Source organism: Lytechinus variegatus, chromosome 5, assembly GCF_018143015.1.
Source record: "Lytechinus variegatus isolate NC3 chromosome 5, Lvar_3.0, whole genome shotgun sequence".
In the NCBI taxonomy this organism is placed as follows: Eukaryota; Metazoa; Echinodermata; class Echinoidea; order Temnopleuroida; family Toxopneustidae; genus Lytechinus; species Lytechinus variegatus.
The window spans coordinates 17404142-17421872 of record NC_054744.1 but is presented as its reverse complement, the minus strand read 5'-3'; the positions used below and the strand labels follow the sequence as shown (position 1 = coordinate 17421872).

General features: G+C 36.2%; 1 protein-coding gene across 2 annotated transcripts in view; it reads right to left on the bottom strand.

The window, feature by feature from the left end:
• Positions 1–1601: 1601 nt before the first annotated feature.
• Positions 1602–17731, bottom strand: part of LOC121415605 (photoreceptor-specific nuclear receptor-like) — a 71435-nt gene continuing 55305 nt past the window's right edge. For both annotated transcript variants that reach the window (XM_041608883.1, XM_041608882.1), the window contains exons 5-9: positions 11566–11853; positions 10759–11033; positions 8345–8582; positions 4856–4961; positions 1602–4235 (exon numbers count right to left, since the gene is read on the bottom strand). In XM_041608883.1, the coding sequence (XP_041464817.1) occupies positions 4103–4235; positions 4856–4961; positions 8345–8582; positions 10759–11033; positions 11566–11853 (1040 nt within the window). In that variant the 3' untranslated portion in view covers positions 1602–4102. The remainder of the gene's footprint in view (positions 4236–4855; positions 4962–8344; positions 8583–10758; positions 11034–11565; positions 11854–17731) is intronic.

Below are 17731 nucleotides of genomic sequence, written 5' to 3'. Positions count from 1 at the left end.
AGTCGTAGTGTAATCTGCGTTCGTTGATGAATGAGCAGTGATAGACAAAGAATGAATACAAACTAAGTTTGAAATATTTTCGATCAAATCATAAACAAACACCTTGCCAATCAATAAAGAAAGTAGCGATTACGTTTTCTCTTCTATAACAACCCCGTCCACAATTGAACAAAAATCAGTCGAGATTGAAACTGATTATCTTGGATGAGGGAACATTAAATACACAAAGAAATAATAAGAACACGAAAGAGGGACGAAGACTGATTTTATTTCTTCAAAACAATGCCCCTGTGCTCCCATCCCCATCCCATTATTCAGGGTTGAAATATTTTTTACTGGAATACACGGAAAATAAAGATGAACGAAATAATCAATACTTTTGCCAAAAAAAGCATGAAGTAGCCCCTTGCCAATATCTCAAAAAAGTGACGATTCGAAGATTTTTCAGGAAACCTGACCTATATCTTCTCTTAATATGTAGTCACGGTTGAAATCAGGTTTCAGGAATGAAGGAACATTAATAGAAAACAAAGAGTAAAGGCGAAAGAACAATTCAATATTTGTTTTAATGAAAATCGTGAACTAACCCTTTGCCGTGTTCTCTGAAAAGTTAAGATTTTGAAACTTTCCTAAAAACTAGCCAAAACCCCTTCTAAACAGTATAAGTCAGATTTAAATTGATTTTCTTGAATGAGTGCATTCTAATAGACAAAGAAAAAAGACCAAGGAAAAGTTTGTTTTTTAATACTTGAACTTACCCTTTGCCAATATCTCAAAAAAGGTGACTATTTGTGGATCTTTTTATAAAAAAAAAATCTCACATACCCCTTCTAGAAAATCATTCGCGGATGAAATCGGTTTTGGGGGGATGAACGAGCATTAAAAGAAAAAGAGTCAAACGCGAGGAAAGGGTTGTATTTTTTCTTAAATCATGAACAAACCCGTTGCTCTTAGATTTAAATAATTCCCTGTTAACTGCCTTGCACACTACTTATGTAAACATGGAGCCGGGGTTGTAATGGGTCTTCTCGGTTGAACATGTTGGAGAAACATGTATTAACGTGTATAAAAAGAATACAAAGGAATGAAAAATTATGTATATTTTATCAAATCAAGAACTAACCCCTTGCCACTTTCTCTAAAAAAATGAGGATTTTCCTGAAAACTGTCAAAAATCCCTTCGATGCATGAAGTCGAGTTTCAAATTGCCTTTCTGGGATGAGGGAGCATGCATGGAGACGAAAAAATAAAGAGCGACAATTTTTTTTCCCATAAAACAATGAACTAATGATTGAACTTAATTCATGAACTAATGATTGTCTTTGAGCCTGGTCACTATTTTTTTTTGTCAAATTTCATCTTTAAATGAAAGTTACCCATCCATTCCAATTATCATCAACAAAATATTTCAGGGGCCCGTTTCATCAAGAGTTATACAGCTATATTGTAGCTTTGATAATATTACAATTACTATGGTAAGAGGGCTCATCAACCAATCACTTTTAAGGTTTCCATGAAACGGGCCAAAGTCTCGAAATGTTTATCTCATACACAACGCACATATCCACCGAATAAAAACAAGGACAAACAGATATAAACAATGTTTTCTATATCTTCTATAACCGTGATTATATATACATAAATGATGAAAATGCATTTACAATATAGTAGATATACAAAGCAAAACAAATTTGGTAAAGGTATCACAGTATATCCAAGCCTAAACTGACAACTATTTTGAGCACCACTGTGGCACAAAATATTACGAAAAAATCACAAATAATATAGGATTAAGAAGCGTGCACAAGTTGAAGTTGAATGCTTCCTAAACTTCGTGATGATTTTTAATTCAGTATTTTGAATGCTGCCCTACTTCAATTATAATGAATTCATCCCCTGCATTTTAAGAAAGAATGATGCGCCTCTTCATGAACCTCAAATAATTACTGGGCGAATTGCTTAACCGGGCTAATCAATAACAAATCAAGTTTCTGAACGTCAATTTTTCTTTTAATGCCATGAAATTACTTGTTAATATGGACTAGAAAACGGAAACAAATCATTTGGCAAAGGCTGACGTATTGGGTTTGGACGTGCATATTCAACATTTTGCATGGCAAAACAAGTAACAAGTACTGATAAAAACTTGTTTTAACTTCCATATTATAGAGGCGCCTTGGAGCTCTCCAACGACTATCATCGGGCTCTAAAGAATCGTCCCAAATCAGAATTGTCTTCGTTACCATAGTAGAAACTAGAATTTTGCACACGAAACCGCAGATCTAATGTCACCGTTGCGGTTGCAAAAGACAAAATTTTCACATGTCGTAAAAGACATGACTAAAAGACTCTTCCAAAATCAACTAGCGTCGTTGAGCGAAAAGTGTCTAGTACTAGCAGGGCAGGGAAAGTCACTCTCAGATCCACTGGCGGAGGAAGCCAACAATTTTAGGGGGGCCACGAAATTGTTTTGACAAGCAACCAAAAAAAAGGGTTATCAACAAAGAAATAGGGGGTCGCCCCCCCCCCCACCTCAAATTTAGGGGGGAAATCCCACTCCTCCCGCTTCCGCCGCCCATGTTCAGATCACTGTTTTTCGATACCTACTTGATATCAACTTCAATTATTTGAATGAAACCATTCTATACACCAGCATTGCACATTCCCTACATACACTGTATAGTTTTATAATACTAAAATGCAATATTGCATACCCCAACATTCATGTAACAATCGATATGAACTTTGATAACACTTCGAATGATAGCTAGTGAATTTAGGCCTTCTCGATTTGTTTTCCGGGCAGATTTCGTTACTGTTAGAAGTACATAATAAATAATAAAGTACAACCATTGAAGAATGTATTTTGGGGAACTAGACAACTCCCATGAAATATTGATAGTGATGATAATAATGAATAATAATAACGAAAGAAAAGTGCCCCAGAACCACTTCAAAGAGCAAAAGGTTATCAAGCTCAATTTTGTGTTTTTCAGCTAAGCAGTCGCACCCATTTGCATCTTGCGTTTAATTGTTTTACTTGCGGTTGAGCTACGTCCGCGGCAGCATTCCATCAATATTTTTCGTCTGACAAGTGGTCAGATCTGACAACTTTCTTTTATTCTGAATAGCCAAGAAGCACTGCTCCTCTGGTAACTGTAAGATGAAAACAGACGTTGTTGGATTGCAACGTCCTTTCATGACGCGCTCATCAGAACAGTTCCGCCTACCTACTGATGTTTGCAAATTACACGTTCTTGTCAGCTCTGGACAGCCACACCCAACTGCGTATTTATAGATACGAACCAATGATCCCAATGATATACCACCCTAACCCTTAACAAGTATCCACTTAATCATTGTCTCTATAATAAATCATTATCATCTGTACTCAAGTAGCGTAGCACCTGTAGGAGCTTGTGCCCCTCATTTGACTTTACTTGGTATATCAGTACCCTCCAACTTCTACCAATGTCTAGTCGAAGTCCGGTCCATTTCTTAAGATCATGATTCCAAGTAATTCACCTGTCTGCCTTTTCACCCATTTTTTAGTATATATGGCGCACATTCAGGTCACATCTTCCACAATCAACCTTCGCCTCTTTAAAGAACAGCGCCCTCAATGTCAGAGTTCCTAATACCTCTCGAGGAGGTACTTCTTCTTTATTTGGGACCCTGCCTGGCCCTTTGGCAACACTTTTATTCAGACACACCTAGGGGCAGTAAAAGGTCAGTGGTAATGACGTTGCGTACTCATACCAATCGCGAATATCCCACTGAATATGTCACCCTTTTGCTGATCATGCCTCACAGATATTTGACTTCATGAATATTGTTTTCGGAAAGGAAAACCATAGAAGACTTCAGCGCGACATCTGCACTTGATTAAAAACTGTCTCTAACTAGCAAAGGGACCAATGTCATGCAGCCAATCATTACCTTCACCAGAAGGCCGTAAGAAACCAGCATTCGCAGACTGTTCACAACTTCTGTCGATGGTCTTTGTCCATGATTTGAATGTCTTTCAGCAAATGGACAACTGTTGTAAAGCCAATGGTACTTTCCCACTTTAGGATCCCCTCCATCATTTTCCAGACTCTGATTAATTTTTGAACATGTCACAGAGTAACCTCTCCATGGGTGTGTCCCCAATAGTACATCTAAAGAAGAGTCGCTCGATCTGATCTGACGTCACGAATCGCAAAGAGGGGAGGAGAAGGAGCATACGACCAAACCTACAGGAGAGTGCAGAAGCAATAAATGAAGGATTACTATATAATAGGCAAGTGTGACATCTACGACCGATGTGAGATCCAAGGCTAGTCTCAAAAAGTTGTGATTGTTTCAAATCGAACTCAAACTGAGATTCATCTTAAATCATGTGTTTGAGAGAAACGAATAATTCTGATTGATTGATTGATTGATTGATTGATCGATTGATTTTAAGACAGAGCTAGTGGCTACACCACGTTACAAAGAGTTTTGATTGACACGATCAATCAAAATTATGAGTGAAAGCATGAGACACCATCTGGAATAACATTCAAAGTGTCCTCTACGACGAACGAAAGTGCATTCATTACAGCTGAGACCAATCAGTATGCTCCTTTGTTGATTAAAAGAGGGGACCATTCGTAGACGAAGAAACATCATAGTTAAAATAAATTAAATTTGGTCGCATGATGCTATCTGAACCAATCACTATACAAGATTAGCCTTTAATGTGGATATAAATGAAATGATATCGAGAATCATGCTTGATTGATGACGTTCATTATAAGGAAGAAATTTCATCTTTTTAAAGTGTTGAATTCCTCGCTTGTATGAACTCATCTTATAGATTCGAACCTCTTACCTCGCAGACTGTGTTGGTTGGTGTGCCCGTATGTGCTGGGTCAGCATCATGTGCGCTTGATCCTGCAGAATTTCGACCTGTTGTGGGTCCTTCAACCCGCGTGTTTCTGAAAGATGAAATGAACAAGATATTATGAGAAGCATTGTTTGACATATAAGTAGCCTGTGTGGATGCAACATTAGCCATACGTTTATCTGGCAAAAATAATGCACAGCGCTTGTGCAAAAAAAAAATCGGCGTTTGGACGCTTATGCGAGATCGGCGCATTTCGGACATTTAAAAAAAACGCTCCGCCGAATTATATGACGTCCTCGTGTACGTAAAGATCTGCACTTGTAACTTCACAATCTAATATTTTTATCATCTATCGGTAGTATTCTTATAGTTTAGTAAAACCTGGGTTAACTTAGACCACACCTTATGTAGTGCCAGTGTCAACTTATATACCGATTAAAAATTATTCTTATCCTGTTGTCAAGTTGTCAAAAAACTAATTGAGATGTGAAATGGGAAGAATATAAAATACAAAAATATAATGACTTTTAATGAATTGACGGGAACTAATTGCGACGAATATCGAAAAACTGTTATGAAACAAACATATTGAAATGTAGTTTATAATTCTAGTTTAGACCAGGGTCAGGCGCGCCGGAACACTTTCAGTTTTGGGGGGCAAAATCCCGAAGGGGGCACAATATTTTTGACAGCGTGAGATACCAAAGCGATCGAGCGGGAGAGGCTGTGGGACCCCCCCCCCCGGTAAGGACTTTGTGTAAAAATGGAGTATAAAAGTTGCGTTTCTAAAAGCATTCAAAAATAAATTTCTTGAGAATTAAACAGTCTTGAAGTTCTCTTTGCTCCTTCTGTTTCCTCCCTTCTGACCCAGACTGGTGTTTCTTCATGATCAGGGTCGCTGTTCCAGCAAATTACGAGCCTTATTGCAAACGAAATTATTTCAAACAAACCAATGTAATATAAGCCTTTTAAAGACTTTAAGATGACAAACATGACCGTATGCAGCCGCGCCGGGGGCCGCCGATCGAGAGGGCGAAATTCACAAAATTCACCAAAAGTGTGCACGAAATCCTTCAATTTTATTCTAGAAAATGCAAAAGCTCCCCCATCACAAACCCCTTCGCTTTTAAGTTTCTTCGAAAATTTAGGTCTTGCAGCCCCACCCACTCCCGGATTGTTTTTTTTTTTGCAAACGTCCATGAATAACAAAAGCTGGGATGAACCAGAGAACATAGCTGCCATCTCGATCTGATTAGTAAGAAGTTTTGGAATCTAAAATACGTAAGTGCTATATCATATGAGCTGAAATAGTATCAGACAAAACGCCTTCCAATCATGCCAATGAAAATGAATAGAGGAAAATACGGGGCTGTGAAAATATCTTAAAGACTTTTTTATAGTAGAGCGGTACTGTAACGCCTTTTTTCTTTTATATTCTTTATTTACATTTTTATTCATATCTCGGATAATATGAGTCCGGTCAAGAAGACACTTTCACAGATGATTTTATTTTTTACATGTCTAAACATTATCTCTAAGTTGCTTTCGAGTGGGATTGACCATTTTCACAAATTATAAATTATAATCCTCTACACATGATTATTCTGTGTGTAATTTTCTGATAACATGTCTATATTGAGTTGAAATGACCTTTAGGGCACTGACTTGTTATCACTGTATTAACTCAATTTATATTTAGTTGAAAATGAAATAATTGAAACAAGTTTCTCGAGATGTTATGGTTTCTGGGCTTGACAGCTATGACATAGATTCCATATGTTGCTCGAGTAACTAGTGTTCACGCGCGTTAGTGATATCGGGTCCGGATAAGCGTTTCTGGGCGACCGCGCGTTTGTTAGACGACACAGCCAGCATAATTATAAACCTAATCATTGGTGGACCACTATCAATTTGCCATTCGCTTTTAGTTTGAAATGTATTCCTTAAAAGGTTAAACGTTATCACACTGTAATGAGATGGAAAATGGGCTTATCAAAGATATGTTTCACAGAGGAACTGTTCGTCAAAAGGCGATAGGCTTACTATGATAACGTATATTTGCCCCGTCAGGGGCAAAAATTTTTCATTTCTGACAATGGAAATGACAATTTTCAGGCGGAAAAGTGCCTTCGTTTACTTTTGTCCTTAAATAATTTATCATTTTTCTACTTTCAGGGGGCACATTGGGGGGGGGGCAAAATCTCGTTTTGCCCCCCCCCAAAAAAAAATGTTATTTGGGGGGGCAAGTGCCCCCCCCCCCCCCCCCCGCTTCCGGCGCCCTTGACCAGGGTTAAATCTAGGTTTAATTATCAGGGTACCGCCCTATATATCGTTTCTCATACCGCATAATGATTCACCGTCAATTATACTGAAAACTTTATAATGCAAAGCGCCATCTGTTGACAATATTATACTTCAGTATCATGCACGTTCACCCATTCTTCTTAAACATATTAATATTTTTGGATTCTTTTTTTTTCATAGCTACTTCCTCGTCCTAATCTTCTTTATCTTTTTTTTCAATGTGTTTCTTCTATCACTTTCTCTTTTTTTTCTCTACTTTTTTTCTATTCTCTCGTTCTTGTTCTGCTTCCGTTTTTAAAATAATTTGCACTTTGTTGTTTCTTATTAAATTCCTTCTACTTTCATCTATTTTTTCTTCCTTTTCGTCTATTATTTTCATTTATCTTATTCTCCCTCCACCATCACTTCTTCTTCTTTTTCTTCTAACCATCACATCGTCATCACCATCATTGTTGTTGTTTTAGCATAATTATTGTCACTATTATTCCCTTTCATCATTTTCTTCTCCTCCTCCTCCTCCTCTCCTGTCCTCCTCCCCGTGCCCCCTTTTGCATTTCCTACTTTTTAGCAGTTATCATCATTATGTCTTCGTCTTCTACCCGCAAACGGTTTTTTTTTTTTCATTCAATTCTTTAATTCTCTTCAATACATCCGCGATTGATTGGTGTTCAAATGGGCGAATGTCCTCTAGATATCATGAATTAAAGACGATAAAAACAATCGTGCGTGACCAGGGATGTTTAAAGTAATCCTTCCTCATAAACTGATTCTAAAATAATGAAAAATAGACACAAACAACGATGTGTTTAATGTAAAAAAAGACTAGAATTTCTGTAAACATAAAGATCAGAGTTTCAACTTCAGAGGATTCATGAATAATCTACACAAAGAAAAAATACTACGCATTGCAAATGGCAATATTATTTTCATCACAGGCAACAACGCCAGGTATGAGTTCTTTTTGATAACACGTTGATAAAACCGGAAAGGGATATTCAAGCATCTTTGGAATTCTAATTCGTGAATGGATTTCATTACTTTCCTCATCACTATAACGTTTTTTGTAACGATCCGCTGAAGAGTTATCACCCATATTACCATCAAGGGAGTAAAAAGTTACCCACCCCCATTCCTTTCATCTAAATAAATCACATCCGATTTTGTACTCACCAGGTTTGAAGAGCACGATCGCCTTTAGACAGGCGAACTCGGCTGGGTCAACCCGAAGCCCGCGAAAGCGAGACATGATCTCTTGCAGCAGGCGAATGTCCGAGACACAAGTCGCCGACTTGTCCGTCTGGGATTGCTCGTGCAGACCGGTGAGCAGCGGGCATGATTCCAGCGGCATAGACCACTGAAGAGCACATAGCAGGAAAAGCTCACTCCAGGCTTCCTCAAGAAGAATAACCTTAATATCAATATAAGAACAAAGATTATTCGAGCAGGATGATAATTCTATAAAATTTATTTATTGTGGTTTTAAATTGGACGAATATTACATGGTTTTAGTGTGATTCGTAAAATGAATAACAGCATCTTTATCTTATGTGCCAGTTACATCTACAAAAGATAGCAATAGGCCCATAAAATATTTTTGAATGAATTCCTTTTTGTAATGGAGTATGTCTACATTTTAACAAGATCTCAACAATTCTCACTCGATATAGAAAGAACGTATGATGGTATATCGAAGGTTTCACTCCATAAAGGGTGACTGTTGGAGTCACTTTCTAGATTTAGATTCGATGCATTCCGATTCATAATACACTCTAAAAAATGAAGTGCTAATTTAGCTCTTAAAGAGCGTGTATAGTGACTGCACTTCGCAGTGCTGATTTGTCTAGTTCAAATTTGAACTAGACAAATCAGCACTCCGAAGTGCTTTTATTTGAACTAGACAAATCAGCACTCCGAAGTGCAGTCACTATACACGCTCTTTAAGAGCTAAATTAGCACTTCATTTTTTAGAGTGTAACAATCAACATTGAGTATGTAATTATCTTCATAAGATATCGACAAATCTGATTTATCTAAGTGGAGAGTTAAAAACTATAGTAATTATTAGTGTTTTCACTCCCTCTAGGAAGACGTGTATTTCTTTTTCGGGTTAATTTTGTTTCGTGACAAAGGTTACATACTACGTAGAATACGTGTACATCTTCACATTTTTATCCACCTTTGTTTCAGAAGAGAGCAGAAAGTAACTGAATTAAAGTTTATTTAGATTTTTAATAAGAATCAATATAATAATAAGAATCAAATATGACATGCTTTCCTTCACATGGAATCAACAAAATTAAAATTCCTTTAGGAAGACGGTATAAAGCCGAGGTAATAGCATTATCACGTTACATGTACGATGTTGAGCAAGGCCGCTGGGGAAATAGTTTTCGGAACTGAAGTGGAAACCGTTGGTAAATATGACGTTATCATTATAAACTGTAAGCTGTGTTCACTCTGACTTGTAACAAGATATACAGAGTATGTCTACATCTTCGCAAAATATCAACATACCTACTCTCTTTTAGAAATGAGGGAATTAACTGTCCTTTTGTATTATCATTTGTTTGATGATGAAGAGGATGAGGATATGGAACAATTGTTTTGGGTGAACTTTGATTCGTAAAAAAATGTAGAGTATGTCTACATCTTCACAAGATATTAACATAATCTACTCTCTTTTAGAAATGAGGGAACTAACTTTCCTTTTGTATTATCATTTGTTTGATTATGATGATGAGGAGGATATTGAACACTTGTTTTGGGTGAACTTCGATTCGTAACAAAAAAAATGTAGAGTATGTCTACATCTTCACAAGATATCAACAAAAGTACGTAAGCTATCAATGGTCTCACTCAAAACATTGGTGATGTTGGTTTTCTTTTTTTTCAGAGAGAGAATAATGTTTCGATTACGCGGATGGTAATTCACATTTGGTTTATACTACGTTTGTGCACCCCATAAACCAACTGTAATGGCAATACCAAATATGTCTACATCTACGTAAGATATCAAACAGATCGTTTCTTTTTAATTTTTATACGTCAATGAAACACTAAATACAATTACTTTAAGTTTTTACCTCCAAAGGAATCATATTCGATGTCAGGGGTTATTAGTTTTGGAATGAAATTGATTCGTAGCACGGGTAACACAGAGTATGTCTACATCTACGTAAGATATCAACAAAACCTTCTCTTTTCGAAGCATAAACTTCAGTGGGAGCTTTGTAAATTTACCTCATTTCGCTCACAAAATAGTGACGTCAAGAATCACTTATCTTATTTGAGTGATGAACCAAAAGGTTAAGAATGTACATGTCACGATTTCCTTACTTTTACTTTAATAATAAAATTACATAAAAAGTACTAAACAAATCCTATTTCACTCAATTTTTTCTAGAACGGAAAATCAATAATACACTACTTTAACTATTACTACTTCTATTACCACTACTACTACTACTACTACTACTACTACTACTAATATTACTACTCCTACTCCTAATCCTACTACTGCTACTGCTACTATTACTACTAATAATAATAATACTTCTACTACTACTACTTCTACATATCCTTACCTGATCTCGGAAAGGTAGACTAGAAAAAGATGGCAGCGTCTTGGCCCATTTGACGGCCATGAAGAGAAGGCGTGCCGATGATTCATAGATGCTATCATTGCTTGATGGATAAACAGCAATCTCCTTGGGAGTGGTCGCAAGCTCCGATCCGCTCAGGATCATTCCTGCTCGTCGATGGTGATGATGATGATGATGGTCAGAACGATGGTCTGGTCGCAGATCGCTTCTGGGATCGCTGTCACCGGTTACGTCGATCTCGCATGCGTCTTGAAGTGCTGCATGATAACGTGAAAGTCATTTTCATACTGCTTAGATATTTACTTAGTGAGTGTGATCATGAATCTTGTATATGTTTTTCAGTGCGACGATATGAACGTGAAAACTTATAGGTCAAAAGAAGAAGAAGAAGAGTAAGAAGAAGGGGGAGAATGAGAAGAAAAAATTGAAGAAGAAAAAAGAAGAAGGAGAAGAATACATCTCTAACGATGATCATGGTGATTATGTTGTTGGTGATGGTGGTGGTGATAGAGATGAAAGAAAAAGAAAAGTAAGAAATCAAAATAAAAGAACTATCACCCATTCCACAGCTTTACATAATAACAAGTAACACTCTGACCCTTTTGATTCACTGCTATGATAAATCAAATTTCGGACGTCAATGGTCAAGTATGCGACCCCAAATTTGATAACGGGTCCGAAAATAAAATCAATGTAGCTGAAAATTTAGAGATCACAGATCGAATACATCATTACCAACTTCTACCAACAACTATTTAATTTATCATTATTCAATAGAATGTCACCTACCATCTTCTGGTTCCAATTTTGCACATGTTTCTGCTGTCATCAATCCTGCCATGAATCGGTGATTGGCCGTGAACGCAAACGCAGCAGCGTGCGCCGACGCCGACATCGGCCCACCATACGATGACGATGGTGACGTCGATGATGACGACGACGTTGAGAACGATGAAGAGGTCGGTTCTCGAGCCAACGGACTGGGAGCGAGCTCATGGGGCTCAGCCGTTGTGACAGAAGGTACACTGTCGAGTCGGACATGGGCCATGTTTCGAGGCTGACGCTCATTCTGTACAGCTAAACAAAAGAAAAGAAGATCTTAAAATAATCAAATCTTTTGATTGAAAATCATATATTCATAAAGTCTGTTTTATATTAGCTATAAATGAAGGATGTGTTTGTTCAAACTCAATGAAATCGAAAAATTCATTACTTATCCTTTCACATTTTCTCCTTATTTTATCTCAATCTGTCCTTTTTTCTCGCTTCCCCAACACATAAAACATCCTCATAAATCACACAATAGACTCGCCACTATTATATCGAAAGCTCGTTAAACCTTTTTTTTCCTTATTACAATCAAAGACTAATAAATTCAGACTTTTGAAAATATATACACCCACATTATTTTCCTTCATCAATATGGTAATTGAATCTACCGACTCTGTAGCCGTTGAGATGGAACTGCCCACAGCTTTTAATGCAAATTAAAATTATACACCTTAAACAAATCATGGGTGTTGTGCAAAATTCAGAAAAAGGGGGCTTGGATTTAGATTCTACAAACGGTCGAGTCGACGGGAAGCTTCAGGTAGAATTAAACAAGCCTATCATCCGTCTGACATAGCCAGGAGTTTATAAACAACATCTAAGGACAAGGATGATGCGTACTTTATATAGTATGCAACAAGAACGAACAATCAAAAGCCATTAAAAGGCAACCCAATCCGCTAAGACTAGATGTATTACTTTAATACGGTATGATGACATGCATTATTCATATTCGTTGCATCTGTGGTAGTTTTTATTGTTTTCTCTTTGGTATATTGAAATGAGGGCTTTAGTAGAAGCTCGTGCGAAACGTTGATCTGCAATGTACACTTTGTAATGCCCCAAGCATTCCGTTTACTTTGCGAATGAAAAGGGGGAAAACAAGGAGGGAAGTTTTGATAAAATAACAAAAAATAGGCATCAAAATTTGAAGATTATTGGCTAAACGTAAATTTCATCTTAGTAACGCTCTTTATGTATTAATTGCTCCAGGACGAGATTCGAGTTAAGCACAACTCCTAACGTGAGAAAATGAATTAAGAATTCATGAAAGCGAATCCCCATTTTTAAAATAATATATGAAAAAAGTACGACATGATATTTTCTCATAGTTTTTAGCACTGTCTTTCCATTATCATGATTATTCAAATTTTGAACATTCACTAAGTCTTCATATAGAAAGTCGAGAATAATACAATCTCTTTGTAAATTCTATCATTTTTTTTGTTTGATAAAACAACGGGTCCCAGTATTAATCCGCGCCATTACCATTCCTTTCAAAATCTTTCCTTTCATGTTCTCCATGAAACATTCCCATTAGCTCATGTTTTTCCATTTACATAATTTAGAAATTTCCTTTAGAATTCAATATTCCTTAAAATCGTTTTTGTCTTTATAAGGAATTTGACTGTAATCCTGCGTGTTGTTCTACTTTCAAGCTTTTTCTTTATACATGTTTTGAAAGACTTACAAGCATTACAATCCTACCCAATCTATAGATTTGCTTGAATTGTGATCTATGTTTGTCACGCTTAAAAACATAGTAGCATAACATTGCAACAACACAAGCAATGATATCATATTTTTTAAAGCTAATTTAATTCATCATTATCCCCTCCCACGGCTCCTGCTCACATGCTGGTGTAACATGTCTAAAAAGACCGGAGGTGGTTAATATGAACATACTACAGTTTAGTTTAATAAAATTCCCCATTGAAATAGGAGTGGGCAATACATGGGTCAAAAATACTTTTTTGTAATTTCAATATGGGAACAGTTTTCTTTTATTCTTTGTAATGTATCTCAACATGAAATGACAGTATTTTTTCTCAGGTCCGAGAAAAAAAAGTGCCGGGCCAAAATCCAAAATGGCCGCCCAAACCCGCCAAAATCACAGTTTTGGCCACAACTACTTTATTTTGTGGTCTTTTTCTTTGGTTTTGGTGTCTATTCATATGTGTTTGGGTGCAGGCAATTTATTTTTCCCATAATTAGTACTTTTAAACCATTATTTGTAGAGTTAAAAGGTAATTATACCTAAATTTTTCCATTTTTATAGCCCTTTTTCAGCCAAAAAGTAGGTTTTATCGTCGTTGGGTTCTTGGATATTAGATAGTACAAGGTCAATAATAGGAAGCAGCTTCATAGAGCTATATCGCATTTATTCCTCTGCTATGAGTTTTACGGATATTTGTGAAATATATCTTATTAAATAAAAAAAAATTAATTATCCATAGGGGCTATACAGTATACAATGTACTGTACATACTGCACTGCAAATATGCTAAAAATTCAAACAGCATTTTCACAACGTATAGGTCTATCTTTTCTCCTCTCTCTCCACTCTGTCCCTCTCTGATCAACCCTCTTCCTGTTTGTCGCTTGATCACTGGTACACTGCAAAAACTGCGGTGTTAATTTAACACCAGTCCGGAATCTATATATGACCACACCAGAGAAGTGTTGAAACAACACTGGGTTGATATTAAATCGATGATATTTTAACACTAATTGGTGTTGTATTAACGCCAATCTGGAATTAGTCCAAAACCAAACTGGTGTTGTTTTAACACTTCTCTGGTGTCGTCATATATAGATTCCAGACTGGTGTTAAATAAACACCGCGGTTTTTGCACTGTATACATTTGTCAACCATCACTGTAATCTTTAAATTTACTGAGAAAAATAGAGATCTGTCTTGCGCTTAGACCTCGTTCCAAGTGAAACATTACGATCATCATTATATTCCGTCATTTTTATATCTAAAAATTTGACGGAATTAATTACCATAAAAATCGCATCCTCTTACGAATTACCGGTTATCAAAACAGATAAAAAGCAATGTGATATTATAACTCATTAGAGTAATGAATTTCCAAAAGAAAACGCTATATCTTACTCCCAATATTTTATGATTCAATCCGGAAGGCCAACGAACTACTTTCATTTATGTTATTTTCTTAAAGGTATTGTTTAACTTTGTGAGCAGCCGATTTAAAAAAAATCAAACCAAGATGAAACATGACTGTGTACAAGTGCATGTATTAGAACTAATAAACCCTGAAAACAACCATTATTGAGAATGAAAAGCTAAAACTACAAGGCAAACCCCGATTTTGTAAATAGGCGTCTTATAGACGCCTAAATAGTACACATAAGTGTATGGGATGAAATTAAGATGGTGTTTCCGGTCACTTTATATTTCAATTTTTGAAGCACTAAATAATTATTTTCGAACGCAATTTTTTCTTGGCTTCATTTTTGTAACATATCACAGACACAGGTGACAAGTGTGACCTTCTAGCTCAGACTTTTTTTAAAGTCAAACCAATGTTAACCAATCACTTTAAAGCACGTTGCACGCGTAGGTATTAATAATACAAGCATTTTCATTTATTGATGTGAGATAAAAGAACTATACAGTGCATACTAAAAAGACGGGACAGTTTTGAAAAGTCTATCAAGATTTTGCTTCAAACTATGATGTCTAAATTTTGATGATAAAGATGCTCTGTCTTATCTTTCAAATGCCATTATCAAAATTTAGTTGCGTTCGTGCTTAAGCGAACACGGAACGTTTTTGTCAAGGGTTCAAAAAAAAACTTCTTGCGAATCGCTTATTCTTTGTCCTGTTGGAAATAAATCTGAATCTAATCAGCAAAGCTCCTTTTAATCTTGTCATTATCTTTGCCATAATTTCGAATTCTTTTCATTTTGAAATCTATTCATTTACTTGAATTGTTCTGTTTTTTTTAATATGGTAACTTTCAGCAGTGATGTTTATTTTTCATAAGTAAAAGCTAAAACTTTGTTGACCCAAGTAAGGGGATTCGCATTATTAATAGGAGAGCTTGTTATTTAATCAAATATTTTTATCATGTGCTGCAAAGGCTATGGTGCCTTTGAAAGACATGAATCCTTCTGTTAGAATTAATATTGTCCTGTCGAGCAAACAATTGGAACATGTTCAAGGAATCAATGTCCCTTTGACAAAAGGATTCATGTCTTTCAAATGCACCATAACCTTTCTTGCACATAGTAATAGGATATGAATAAATTACAAACTTTCCCCATTAACAATGGAAATCTCCTTGCTTAGGTTGACATTTTTTCTTATCAAATAATATTCAATGCTAATAGATAACATATTTAAATGAAACAAGGTGGTTTGCGAACCATGAGTCTCGTCTGATTTCGCGATAATTAAAATATGCATTATAACCTTTTGACCTCCTAGATGACATTTGACCCCATCATCCTCATGGACACATATGTGGTATTACCCAAGGATCATTATGTACTAAGTATGAACATGATTGATGCAGAAATTAACAAATGAAAGCAAGTTAAACAAAAACTTCACTAAATAGGATGGACATGACCAAATATCATTTGACCTTTTGACCCCTAGATGACCTTCGACCTCATCATCCTCATGGACACATATGTGTTATTACTCAAGGATTGTATTTACCATGTATGAACATAATTTATGCTTAAAGTAACAAATAAGAGCAAGTTGAATAAAAACTAGCAAGAAGTCTGATGGTCAATATTTTCTTATTTTATGCCATTTGGCGCAGCAACCTTTTTTTTACCCCTGACAAAAACGTTTCGTGTTCGCTCAAGCATGAACGAGACTCAATTTTTAATGGCATTTGAAAGATGAGACATTAGAACATCCTATCAACATTAAAATATAGACATAATAATTAAAATGATAAGACTTTACAAAACTATCCCGTTTTTTATACACACTGTATTGATAAATTCCGTGCTCAAAGCTCATGCTCGAAGTTCTTTGCTTTGCTTTCCAGTGGGTTCATTTTTTAATTTCTGTATATTATATTTTTGTGTTTTGCTTTATATTTGTAACTTTTGTTGAATTTTAGAATGAAAAATAATAAATACAATGCAATCAATCAATGACTATACTTTTAGTCAAAAGTGTGATTTGACCAGGGCTCCGTAACACAAAGGTATGCAATCAATCGCTAAATACCAATGACCAATCAAGATCATCGTTGCACGCGTACCTTGTTTAAAATACTGACCGGGAACCAATCAGTGCGATTCTTTCATATTTGCAATTCATCGCAAACTTTTGTGTTACGGAGCCTAGGACTCAGTTCATGTGTTGACCCGATCATTTTGATAGCTATGCAGAATACAGTGATGTGTTCAAACCTTCTTCATAAGTTTACCAGATTCTGGTCATTTATGCAAGAAAGTCTAGAAAGACTAGAATCACGCTTGGTTAATATCATAATCTGAATGCGTGTAAGTAGTGTTTTAGTGTTATCAAAAGTCATTTCGAAAAAAATAATAATAATAAAAAATCATTGAAAATGTTCGAGAAATAGTTAAAGGATGTGCGATAGCTGGAAACCCCGCCCCATATCCCCCCCCCCCCTCTCCCTCTCCACCTCTTTCTCTCCCTCTTGTTTTCTCTTTCTCACTCTCCCTTTCTTTCATCCCATCTATCTCTTGTTTCTTTCTCACACCCCTTTGCTTGTGCTAACTCTATATAATTTTTATTTATTCGATCAACAAGAGTTTTTGTTTTGTGTGTGTGTATGCACGTATACTTTATCATCTTGAAACCGAAAATGTCTTCTTAATAGTGGAAGGTTTGCTTTCTTGAAGAGAGAGATGAATGAAATGATATTTTCTCTTTTCTCTGCGGCGCCTCTGTTGTGTTGAGATGTCCTCAGCCAAGACACTAATGATTGCAGCGATCACCTTTCGTTGGCCGCTAGCACACACCTCCTTCACCACATGGAATGATGGCAGAAGACGCACAAAAGAAAATGGAACGCTGCTTGCTGCGCGCTGGATACAACAACAATAAAAAGAGAAAGAGGAAGCGGAGAGGAAAAAAAGTTACAAATTTAGGCTGGATAGA